The following is a 12,771-nucleotide window of genomic DNA, read 5'->3' as shown; positions in this document are numbered from 1 at the left end:
ACCAAAACAAGTGCAAAACTGGGACTAATCAATTAAAAATTATGCATTGAGAAAGCTTAACATTTTTTTAAAAACAACAAATTTTATAGAAGTATTTAAGTAATGTATTTAAAGTTAATTCTTCACAAATTGTGAAAAATTCAAAATTACTATGCGATTGAATGAAAACTAATAAAACTATTTGAAAATACATATATAAACATTTAGTTTTTAACTCTTTTGAGTTTCTGAAAATAAGAAATCATTTGTAATTTATATAGGAAGGAAAAGATTGTATTATTAGTAATATCTTTTATAAACGATTCTCTTAATTTTTCCTCAACTGACCTCAAATACATGTGAGATACCAAATTACCAATTTTCTGAAAACTTATGTCTTTAACCAAATAAATACATGAAACATAAAAGGATTTGGGAACAAACACAGCTTAAATCTTAAGTTGGCCATAACTTCAGTGTTTTGAGTTTTTGAAAATTATAGATTGATGTTTGAGGTGAGGGGCATGTTTTAACCTGATATAACATTTCAAATCTATATGGTTCAAAAACTAAGAAAAAGAAGTGGTGACCGGTGCTTTGCAAAAAGATGACACAGCAGCAGGACTCAGTCCCAGAAGGCTCTTACCCGCAGGGCCTCGATGACAAGGTCTCGGGCCTCCAGCTCCCCTTCCATCACGCTGAGGAGCATCCGAAGCTCCGATTTACTGAGGGTGTCCACATCGAACTCTCTTTTCTGTAACACAAATTTTTAAAACTCAATGAAAAAACTCTTCCTAGGAACAGTATACAAGTCTAAATATGCAGCCCTTCTAGAAGAAACACGGTCTTTATTCTGCTCCCCCCCCCCCACACACACACGTACGGACACACACACGGGCAGGTGTGCCATAGGTCGTTTTATTCCAATGGCTCAGTAAACCCAAAAAGCAATGGGCCCTGTGCAGCAGCAGAGAATCTATGCCCTGACCTTTGAGAAGGAGGGCTAAAAAGCATAACACCATAAATCATAAATCTCTCCACTAGGAAGATCTATTTTCCCAACCTGCCTGCACACCTAGATTCAGAACCTCCTCAAATTGTGACATAAATTAAAAAGTCCCTCGAGTTTGTGTCATAATAGGCCCCAGTGTTATATGGGTGAGAAGCTATGAGGGTAGCCAAGAAAGCACGAGAATGTATTCCTAGAAGGGCCCCAATGTAAAGGCTCCTGGGAGGTTATTATAAATTCTAGGACATCCAATAATAACAGGTCATGTTTATAGAACACTCTGCAGCAGAGGCCACTAGCTGGCTGCCTACAGCCAAATCTGGCCCTCAGATGTGAGTTAACTTGGGCCACAAAGTGTTTGATTCAGCCAGCATTAAAAAAAATGAAATAAAGATGTCACCAAAACATCCAGATCTCTGGCTTCTTTCCAAAATTAAGATGACTGGGTAACCCTAGATTCACATTCCCACAGGGTAATAATCTGCTGAGCCAGGCGGCAGCAGCCCCTTTAGAAGGAAAATGCTTTTTTCTTTGCTACACACAGACACACACACACACACACACACACACACACACACACACACACGGCAGACATATATGTACTTTCAAGAGGCCTGGTCCACCACCTACATTTCATTATATGGGCCTATGGTCAGGTGAGTCTGAAACCCCTGCTATATAATCAAACGCTTTCTCATGCAATGCCCCTGTAGCTTCTTGCCATTCCAAAGGTAGGCTGAGGCTGGAACTAATGAGCCTTCCAGAGACCCAGCTACGCCACAAGGCGTTGGGACCAGGCCCCAGGGGTCATAACCCTTACCCATCACTCTTCCGGCTCCACTGTCTTCTCCTTCATGTTCCTTCCCTAGTGACTGCTTCCAATTTCATCATTGATCTACCACTGATTCCTAATCCTTCTGTCTCTACCTCTGTCGGCTACCCTCACATCAAGTGTTACAAACAGGTCTTTTGACAGCCATCTTCCAAACAAAGCTGAGAGAGGATCCATCAGCATGTTCACAGCTCAATCTGGTTAGTGAGTCTTCACAGCCTGAGCTCCCTCCAGGACCCACACTCTGCTGTGCCCTTCTTTGGAGAGACTCGTTCGACAAACCCAGTCACCATCAAAGGGAGGAAAACACACGTTCATCCCCAAATGTCTCACAACACCCAACCTCAGAAGCTTTTCTTCAGGACATTCCAGAACAGGACTTCACAGTCGCATATGACCCAGCAGTTTCCAAAGTATTCTCCAAGAACTAAACCTAATCTTTAAAATATCATTTCTGTTTTGGTTGAGAAAACCACAATTCGAAGTTGGATAATATGCCCAGATCACGCGACCAGGAAATGGCAGAACTGTGATCAAGTGCTTGACGTGTCTACATACTTTACCGTCACAGCGCCAACATCCTAGAGATGAAAAATAGTGCCATTCTCTCAATCGGCTAATAAGAACTAGTTTAGCACTTATGTACCAGACCCTATGCTATCCCTGTGATGGCACAGAAGTAAACATGGCAAGCCTGTAAATGATTTCAGGGGCTTTCATGTGTGACCAGAAACTGGTCAATTCTCAGTTTCAAAGGAAACTTCTGGAAGATTATAATAATAGTATTAAGAAAAAGAGATCGGAACTAGTTCATCTTCTAAATGAAAATGTTTAAAGGATTTGCAACTTAAAATTGTCTCTTCTTACACATATGTTAGAGCAGTTATTTGGAAAGGCAGGGGCTGAGGATGAAAAAAGAGAAAAGAAAAAGCTATGGTAATCTTAAAGCATGGGTAGTTCTGGTTGGAAGGTTAACTTAGAGGTATTCTTTATGAATAGTAAAATCCGACATTGTAGGACTCAAATTTGGCTCCCATTACATAGTGGTGTCTCGTAGTTCTTATAATCCAATAATTCTCAAATTCATACACAGATAAGAATCACTTGGAGACCTTGTTAACACAGACTGCTTAGGCTCCACCTCTGAGGTTTCTAGTTCTGTATATTGGAGGCAAGGCCTTGAATTTGCCTTTCTAACAAGCTCCTGCTTCTGTTGTTAGTCCAAGGACTATACTTGGAGAAGCATTTCTATAACTTCTGAGTCTGTTTTCTCGTCTACATAATAGAAAACCTAACATCTACCAGGCCAAGTTTTTGTGAGGGTTAAACAAAAACATATAAATGAAGTAAGTGCTAAATAAAGGTGGCTGATTGCTATCAATAAAGGTGGGTGATTTTTTATTATTAAAGTTGAGAGCACCTAGATGTTTTATGTATGATGGAGTGGAATACTGGCTATACGCCTATCTCTTTGAACACCTACCAGCCCAAGTCCAATAAACTCACTTTATTGACTATGATGAAAGACGGACTCTTTCATCCCAGTTTTTCCCACTGAGATGGGAGAATAAGCTGCAATTCTTATGTGCTTTAGAGAGTAATGTTTTATTAATGCTGCTGCTGGTTGTTCTAAAGATTTTAATTAATTGTATATTTTATTGTCCTTGTTTCCCTGAAGCTTCATAAGCAAAGTACTCCATTTTAAAGTCTAATAAATTATGATAGACACTGCCAAGGTTCTTATTCACATTAGGGTAAGGAGGGCTCGCCCTGGTTCCCCCACCATCAACATCATAGCACGTGACTTGCAACCAATACTTCTATTTTCTACTATGTCACCATCAGTAAAAAAGGGAAATTCATTAAAATAAAAAACACTGTTTCATGGGTTCTTGCTAAACCTCAGATTGTTATATAGAATGTTAAAAAAAAAAACAGTCTCTCATCACGATGTATTAAGCGATGTGTTAAATATTTAAATAAAAATATTTAAATATTTTAAAGACTATATCTATCTGCAGCCCTCTCACTACTGTTTCCTCACTAAAAACACAACTACTTCCTGGCTTTCAATAATAAAAATATTATAATAATATTTTCAAATTGTCATTTCCAATGCTTGATGCTTTCATTCCCTATTCTGTCAAAACAGAGTAAAAGAAAGTATATGAAAACATGTCACAGGTTCTAAGATTCCAGGTATTTTACAAGTAAATTCAAAGCCTTTTAGTATTTTGAGAAAAATAAAGATGCCCCAAAGCAAAAATCCCAATAAAAAAACCTATATTATTGCTTCATAAGTGGCATTTATCTCATCTGACGCACATATGGTACAAAAGCACTTGGATACAGCGAAAGTAATTATTAATATATCTTGGTTTAAGAGCAAAATAATTGTTCTAAATCTTATAATATTTTTAAACCACTTTATTTGCATATGAATGACATACAAAATGCTGTACATCTTTAATGCACACAACTTGATGAGTTTGGAGATAAGCATATACCCATCCATGAAACCATCACCACATTCTATGCCATAAACAAACCATCACCTCCAAAAGTTTCCTCCCATATTATTTTTGATAAATTTTAATTTTGAAAAACTAACTTGGTAACCTAACTTTCAAAAGAAAGATCCAAGTCAGGATAGATCCAAATGCCATGCTCACATAAAAAATTAGCATCAGTATCAGGATACCTGTGAAAACACGACAAACCCTTTCAAAAACAAATCACAATAGATGAGTTTGCAGACTAAGCTTTATCATTACGGCACTTTTATTACTGTACTTGCTTGTCCTAATTAACAAAGGATAATCCAGATCTCAGTATTAGTAATGGCAAGGCACTAAAAAAAAAAAAAAAAAAAAAAAAAAAGAAACAAATAACAACAACAACAAAAAAACACTAGTAGATTTCAGCTCCACAGGCCACTCTTCTGCCTGTCATGTTTGATATTTGCCAGGAAAAGTGTTTCTTAACGCTGAATTTTAAAAATCTGGCATGGACAGTTTAAGCTAATCCACAGTCTAGTCACCAAGTAGAGAGAAAGTATTCTTTGGGACATGAACAGATATACATATACAGGAGACACAATCCCAAACTCTTACTATTTATTCAATATAGCAGTTTTCAACAGTTCTGAATTACCTGGGTTGGGCATTCTTCTACATTTTCTCAATGAGACTTAGACAGAAAAAGAGAAAAAAAGAAAAGACAAAATAGAACCTGGTTGAACTGTCACCTTAAATTGCCAGAACTGAACATAGGTCAATACCAAGTTTCCTCCACAACCACTCTCCCTGTCCGAAAATTCAAAAGTACTGGGTTTATGCCAGCAATTTAACAGTCAGAGCCCAATAGAGCTTGAAGACCCTTACCTGCATTCTTTAAAAATTAATGGAGTGAGTACATTGATATTTGCTAAAAAAGCCTTTGGGAAATATTATGCGCCACAGTGTCAGAAGGAGTGTCCCTCAGCTCTTTGCCCAAACTTATCAGTTATGGTGAAAAACTAGTGACCAAACACAAAGCTAGACACGTCCTCTCTTTCCAAAGACACCAGGAGAATCTCCTCCAGTTCTCGATTTGATGGGCTGTGCCTAATTTTTTTTTTTATCAATGAATATACCATGTGGAAGGGAGGTGAGTCCCTGAGAAGGCAGATGGACTACAAAGACGCTATTCTGTCCCTCTGGATCTCAGGTTTGTCGATGGTAAAATGAGAATGTATTAAGTAATCTTTAAACTCTTCAGTGGCCAAATGTCCTGATTTCATATACCATCAGGTTTGCTGGACCGAGGAAATTTAGGTCACTCCCTCAAACCTTTGAGAAATATTTGAGGAAAACTAATTTTGCCTCTTTACTCAGAAGTTACGGAAATATATTTTCTTCCCAGTTTAATACTTCATACTAATAAATAATAATGCATTTAGAACTTTCCATGTTCACAAGATTTATACTTTGGAGATGAAGATGACTGTAAAGAAGGGAAAAGCAATGAAAGTCATCTTGAGATTTCAAGAAGAAAATCAGAATTTGAAGACCATCATTAGCATGAAAAAATTAAATCCAATTTTCAGGTACACAGATCATTTACAACATTAAGAAAATGTGAATTTAGACAATTATAAACATTTTCACGAAGAAAAGTATGTGTTCATGCTCTAAAGCTATTTCAAATCTCTGAAGCTATGTCTTACATTGAGATCAGTCCTCCTAATTTCTCTCTACACAGAAGAAAGTGTGTTCCTGACAGGGTTTGTATAACTCTGATTTCATTCTTCCTAATCTTCCTTTGTCCTCTAACTCATCCTTAGGACATAGCTTAAATCCCATTTTTGTATGTTTTTCCAGGCTCCAGATTCTTTTATTCTCTCGGTTTAGTATAGAGTCTGTTTCAATACTTCATTTGACAATTAATCATGTCCTGTCCTCTATATTTTCTCATTATATTAAACTTACTTATCTATGTTAACTTTCTATTTTCTCACCTCTACTACATGTGTTGGGACAGCAAGAGTATTGCATGTTTACATGATTTTACCTAACATGTATGCCCCCCCCCCTCCTTTTGGTATAAAACACCTATTTCACTCAGTATAAAAACACAAAGCATGTAAATAATAGACCAATCTTACTAAGATATAACAATATGGTCTACTCTAGGGGCAACTAAGTAACTGATAATTCAATCATTTCCATTCACTGTTTCAAAAACCATTTAGAGTAATCTAAACAGGGCAACTTGGTGTGAACTGTACCTTTAAAGCAACATACTGAAAACGTGGGGTCAGCTCTCCAAGGTCACGCATCTAAAATCAACAACACTTCCTGGAATTTTTCATGAAAGACAAGCAACTCAGTATATTGGAAGGAGGTAAAACTGACAAGTAAAAAGAATGTCAGAAAGAAACCTGGTAATGGATGCAACTAATTTTAAGTATGAGAAAACCAGAGTGAAAAGCAGAAAAGTGTCTCAGTCAGGGCTGGCAGCCTCTGATAATTAATCATAGCAACCACCTTTTCCTCCTTTCAGTTGTCTTCTCAGTCTCCATTTCCTCTTTGGGGAAAAACAGACCACCGTTCAGCTAAAACCAATGCCTACTTCCATCCTAACTCAGGACTCTTACATCAGTCCTATGTGGGGCACAAATCATCTCCACATGCAAGACGGCATCCAGATCCAATAACTGTCCTATAAGAAGCATATAACTGAAGAATATCATCTCAATTATCTGTAGGTGGCAAATGTTGGCATGCTGATTTTTCAAATGAAGAGGCTGAGACCTGGATGGCTAAAGGATATTCTTACAGTTACAAAGCCCATCTGTGGAAGAGATCGGGCCTTTGGAATCATCTTGTTACCTTTTCAAGGAAATATAAAAAGGTCAAAACCAAATCATTTGCAAACAACTATCCATTCCTCATAGCAACATCGCCTTGGTTATACTGCACTTACTATAACCTTTTAAATTTATCCTCAACCTATTTGGTTATTTACTAACAATTTATTCCGAGACAGCATTTTTTCCCTAAAATCTGGATGTTGACATAGATGGCATCATATTATGCATAGCATTAATACTATGATCTCATTATTTTTGTATAATTTATAACAGATTAAACTAAAAATTTAAACTTCTTTGCTATTAACATTTCCATCATAATCATTTCTTGTAACTGTTCTCTATTTTTTTTACCTAATTGTCAAAGAAAAAAGTTTCCTTTTCCATGTTATGTAAGTCTTGCAAAGGAGCTCCAATAGAGAATACAATCAAGTACATTCAAATAAAATCTTCTAAAGCAATATTCAGATGTGTTTAGGTGGCAAAGTATGTGAAGGCGGAAAGGAGACAAAGTGCTCCATCCTTTCTAGGCACATTCAAAGTTGAATTCTTGTCCCACATTTCTGGGCGTTTGCAGACAATTCCAAAGCCTTGCCTGACCTCCTTCTTCCTGTCCAATCTTTTATTCTCTTTTCCTGTTCCCTAACTTCCCATATTTTGGTCTCGACCTGCTCGGGATCATCCCCTCCTCCACACTCCAGTGGGTGACTTGGCCTTGACTCTATTATTAGAAGAATTCAGGATGGGAGGGGTACGGTTGCCATCCCATCATCACATTCCCAGCCTCAATCATTATTTTGAAGAGAAAAAACCTACAGGGAAGATTAACAGTGTTGGATATTAATTTTCTTCCAATCTATAAAGTATCTGAAACGTCACTGAGAAAAGCAGCTCGGAAAGTGACAACATACAAATGAAAATCCGAAAGAATCAGGGTCATCCTTCTGAAACAAAATCTGTGATATCTATGTTAATTATTACAAATCACAGCCCAATAGTTTCATTACAACCTGGTAACACAAAAAAATAAATTTTCCAATTAGCCAATCAATGTTAAGTTTTACAACACAGCTTCTTGGTGAGTGTTCATTTTCTTCATTCAGTAAATATTGGTGAATCACCTCCCATGTGCCTGGCACTGTTCAAAGCAACCTTCCCTTTCTTTTACAAATAAAACCCTCCTGGCTATTCTTAATGAAGGCGGTTGCTCCCTCCCAGCAAGGATAAACAGCAGATATATGTAATGGCTGACGAAGGACTAAGTCTATGAAACATTTCCTCACCTTACAAAGTTATACATAAAACATAATAGGACAGAACCAACTGGCAATCTAGCCTACGAATGGATTAAATCTGAGGAAAAATATGTTTCTCTAAACAAAATTGCTTCTGTGAGAAATACAACAATACCAACAACAATAATAAAGTCCAAAAAGGTACAAACAGAAATATACAGCCTATTATTTAAGAGAAAAGATTTTTTTTTCTATTTCCTAAACTTCTAGGTTATTTTTCTAAAGTACATATGTGAGACTGAAATTGAAACTTGTATGCCCATCACTGAAAGCCCCTCACAGGTGTCCCAGGTTACATCTCAAGGGATCCTAGAAACCAGTCACATTTAGACACAGCTTCCTGCGGTCTCCCGGTCCAAGTTTTCCTTGTACGTCAAGACCCACCTCAAATGCCATTTCCAAATCTTTACACTAGTAATCCTCATCAGGACTCTTCCTCCCAGACTCCTAATGCAAACTATTTGTGCATCTCATGACACCATCATCTTTGATTTAATTCCTTGGTATATGTCAGTTTCTTCCACTGAAACGTGTTACTTGAGGACAGCAAAGATGTTACTTATGGTGACTCCTTCTTGGGAAGTATTCGGTAATATGTGTTAAATCTAGATTAATATCTACTTTAAAATGATGCTGTGAAACTTTCAATATTCTATAGCTGCCATATAACTATAACTTGTTTTGTTTTGTTTTGTTTTTTAAGAAAGCAAAATTGGCTAAATTTCTTTTCGTTGCATTTACATTCAATACTGTCACCTGGAAACAAAAATTTCAGGGTGCCGGCTGTTAATTTGTTTAACATTACTGATATATTTTTTTAACAAAATCATAGTTGAAGTTTTTCGTTGTCATTATCACCGTGACAACAAAATTTATATCTACTTTGTGCATAGTAGCTGCTCCAGAAAATCCCAGAATGACAAGAATGTTGGTCAACTTCCCAAACATAGCTCTAAAAAGATCTCCCTTTTCCTTTCACTTTTAAATTCTTTGGTGACAATAAAAAGCAGAAAGATCTCTATTTTCCATAATGCCTTATCCATTAGGAGTTATTTTCAGAGTAGAACTAGCAATATAGCCTATAAAAGTCATCACATTTGGTGAAGGTGCTGAAAATAACCCAGGTCTCTCGGCATGGTTCACAGCAAAAACTATTAACATGATCCTATTGAATAATGTAGCTGTTACCCAGCTTTACTCTTGAGATGCTTTCAGCATTTAAACAGCTAAGAGCAAGGATCACAAACTAAATTTAAAACCCTCCACTGAAAATCATATTAAGCTAAAAACTATAAATTAAACTTGTCTCTAAGCAACAATCTAAATAGTCAAAACTTAGTGAAAACACTCACTTTCAAAAATAGCCTACTGCTTTGGAGTCTCCATTGGCTCATTACTGCCAAATGTATACATAAAGATCCATAGTATGTAAACCAATTTGAAGTGAAATAAGTTTCTAAAATGCAAAAGAAAAAAAAAAAAATCATCCACTAACAACAACAACAAAATTGTCCTCAGTTGCCTCTAACCCAAAATGCATAAAAATGCTTGATTTTTAATCATTAGATAAGGAGCAGTTATAACGACAAATATTCTTCAACCTGCTTTTCTTAAATTTAAAAATCATCCCGTAGGACAAGTAGCTGTCATAGGAGGACCACACCTTATTAAGTGAAAAAATGTCCAGTTTACTGCATAGATGCCATCACTGAAATTTAGCAAAAAGTCAAGTTATTTGAAAACAAACAAAAAACTATTAGATTAAGAATCCTACTGCAACCCCTCCCCCTTGCCAGAATTCTATGAAAATAATACGAATTTCACTTTTGCAGATTTCCACAGGCTATTCCCATTAACAAGGGTGAAATGATTAAAACCCTACTAATATGCAGTATGAAAAGCAGGCTCTTGGAAATTTTCAACAGCAGAAAGGCAACACCGGCCTTGCAAACACAAAAATCTGCCTAGCGTCCAAGGTTCTGTTTACAATCTAACCAAATAAAACTATAGGTCATTTACAGACCATACATCAGATGTTTTTGTTTGGCTGAATTGTCAAGTCATTAAAATATTGAGAGTAGTAGAAAGAAGCCTATTCTAAGTAGATTAAACAAATTCAACCTTCCTGGGAAACAAAACACACACACCCTACCTCTTTTTCACACACACACACACACACACACACACACACACACACTTTTTCCTCTCACTCTCCTCCCGTTACCATCTATCTCTTGGGGATAGGTACCTAGTCATTTCAACTTCCCAGAGAGGCTTGTTGTATTAATAGCACACTTCCTTACTGTACTTCAGAGAACTGATTCACTGCATCACAAGTCGGCAGGTTTCATTTGAAATCTTAAGAAAGTTCTTATTTTCCTGGCAAAGAATGAAAAATCAATTTTCCTGAAAGTTTCAAATCACAGCTTGCCCGTTTCACAAGGGGGAAAGCAGCAGCCCTTCTCCGTTTTTCCTTCTCTCCCTCTGCCTCCCTCTTCCTTCCCAGGCTCAGCTCCTCTCCCGCCCAAGTGGCTTCCTCCACATCTCCCTTCTCCCGCTCCAGAAAAGCCCTTCCTCCAAACTGAGACGGAGGAAGTTAAAGCAGCCCTGGCTATTTACACCTGGCCCTGCCCTCTGCTGCCCGTGCACCGATTCTGCTCAGGTCACGGGGAGAACTGAACGGCGTCCATGCTCCTCTCACTCCATCACACCCGGAATCTGGCGAGTGGGAAAGCGCGAAAGGTGGGAGGAGGCGCTCCCAGAGCTGCCTTTCTTTGCAGATCCTTGCAGCTCCTGCGAGGCTGCTTCCCAAACCCCGAGAATGTTTTAACCCTGGAAATGTGGGTCCAGCCTTCCCCCAAGGTAGGGGCTGGAAACCACCACTGAGACTGTGCACGAGGATATTCTGGGGGTGAAAGTGGGGACCAGCGATGGGTGGACGCTCATTCGGTTTCCAGACCTCAGCGAAGAACAATGTGTTGATACCAGGTGCTGAACCTTCACCTCGCCTCGGCGCCTCCTCGGGAAGAACGAGGGCACTTCCCCCAACCCCCCGCCGTCCTCGGAGATGGGGCAGCGCGGGCAGCTAGAACTCAAAGCGCCGGCGCTCAGCGGCAGCAGTGCCCACAGCTGGGCATGGCGCCTTTCCCAAGGGGCCTCAGGCACACGAACACACACACACACACACACACACACACACACACACCACACACACACACACACACACAATGGGCATCCCCACACCTGCTCGACGATGACCCGCCTCCCTCTCGCTGCTTTCCCGGGTCCGCTGAGAGATGCCAGGCGCCCCCGAGACACGCGCCCACATCCACGCGCCGAGCTAGGGCGAACAATGGGGGGTCAAGTTCGCCTGAAAACACACCCCAGCCCTCGCTCCTAGCCGAAGCGGACCGCGGCCAAGGGGCTGGGAGTCGGGGCGCACGGGACGCACGCAGCGAGCCCTGAAACCCGGCGCGCCGGGCCGGTTCCCGCGCGGCCACAGCCCGCGCAGCTCGGAAAGGACAGGGGCGGCCCCCACCCCGGCGGCCGCCTCCCCCCCAGGACCTGGCCTCCGGCCACGAGGACGCCCCGCGGACGGAGCACCCCGCGGGGCCCGGGCGGGCGGAGCGCCCCGGGGCGCCAGCCTCGTCCGGCTGGGACGCCGGCCGCGTCTACACCCTCCCCGCGCCCATGCCGGGACCTCGGTTACCGCCGCCTCCGCCGTGGCCCCCGCCGCGTCCTCGGGGGCGCGGGAGAAGTCGGGCTCGCAGCTCGCGCCGTCCGTCGCCATCTTCCTGCGCTAGCGGATCCGAATGCGAGCTCGGAGCGGCGGCTCCCGGCTCAGCCCTCTCCTCGCCGGCGGCGCTCAACCGGCCGCGGTCCGGGGACGCGGGCGCTGGCAGCCCGGCCGCGGCAGCCGCGCTCCCTCCGCCCCTCGCCGCCGCCCCCGCCGCCTTAACCCGCTGCGCGCCGGAGCGCACGGCGCCGCCTGGGCCCGCCCCGCGCCGGGCTGCGGGCCGTCCGCGGCCGCGGCAGGTACGGGAAATGGGCGCACGCCCAGGCCCAGCTAATGGCGCTGCGCGCAGAGCGGGAACCGCAGCCCGCGCCTGAGGTGAAGGAAAGGAAAGAGCCCACGAGGTGGTCGGCCCAGCACGGTCCCCACCAAGCCGGCGGCGCACACACCGACCGGAGGAATTGCCAGGCCTCCTGCATCTCTGTAAAATAAAGAAAACCCTTCACTTCGCCCCCCGCCCCTCTATCCCACCGTTAGGAACATGTAAAGCATCCCTTTTCTTTTTTCTTA

General features: G+C 41.3%; 1 protein-coding gene across 10 annotated transcripts in view; it reads right to left on the bottom strand.

Annotated features, from left to right (window-relative positions):
• CTTNBP2 (cortactin binding protein 2) overlaps window positions 1–12,359 on the bottom strand; it is a 125,516-nt gene extending 113,157 nt beyond the window's left edge. For 5 of the 10 annotated variants that reach the window (XR_004954068.1, XM_036230993.1, XM_036230994.1 and 2 more), the window contains exons 1-2: window positions 12,169–12,359; window positions 626–733 (exon numbers count right to left, since the gene is read on the bottom strand). Coding sequence is in view for 8 of the 10 variants with exons in the window: in XM_036230993.1 (XP_036086886.1) it covers window positions 626–733; window positions 12,169–12,258 (198 nt within the window). In the remaining 2 variants the exon portion in view is untranslated. Of the gene's footprint in view, window positions 1–625; window positions 734–10,716; window positions 11,658–11,711; window positions 11,876–12,168 lie in introns of those variants that run through there. The other 5 variants (XM_036230990.1, XM_016163266.2, XM_036230997.1 and 2 more) reach the window with 5 other exon arrangements.
• Between the last annotated feature and the right edge of the window lie 412 nt (window positions 12,360–12,771).

Source organism: Rousettus aegyptiacus, unplaced genomic scaffold, assembly GCF_014176215.1.
Source record: "Rousettus aegyptiacus isolate mRouAeg1 unplaced genomic scaffold, mRouAeg1.p scaffold_m13_p_13, whole genome shotgun sequence".
NCBI lineage: Eukaryota > Metazoa > Chordata > Mammalia > Chiroptera > Pteropodidae > Rousettus > Rousettus aegyptiacus.
This window is presented reverse-complemented; position numbering and strand designations above follow the sequence as displayed.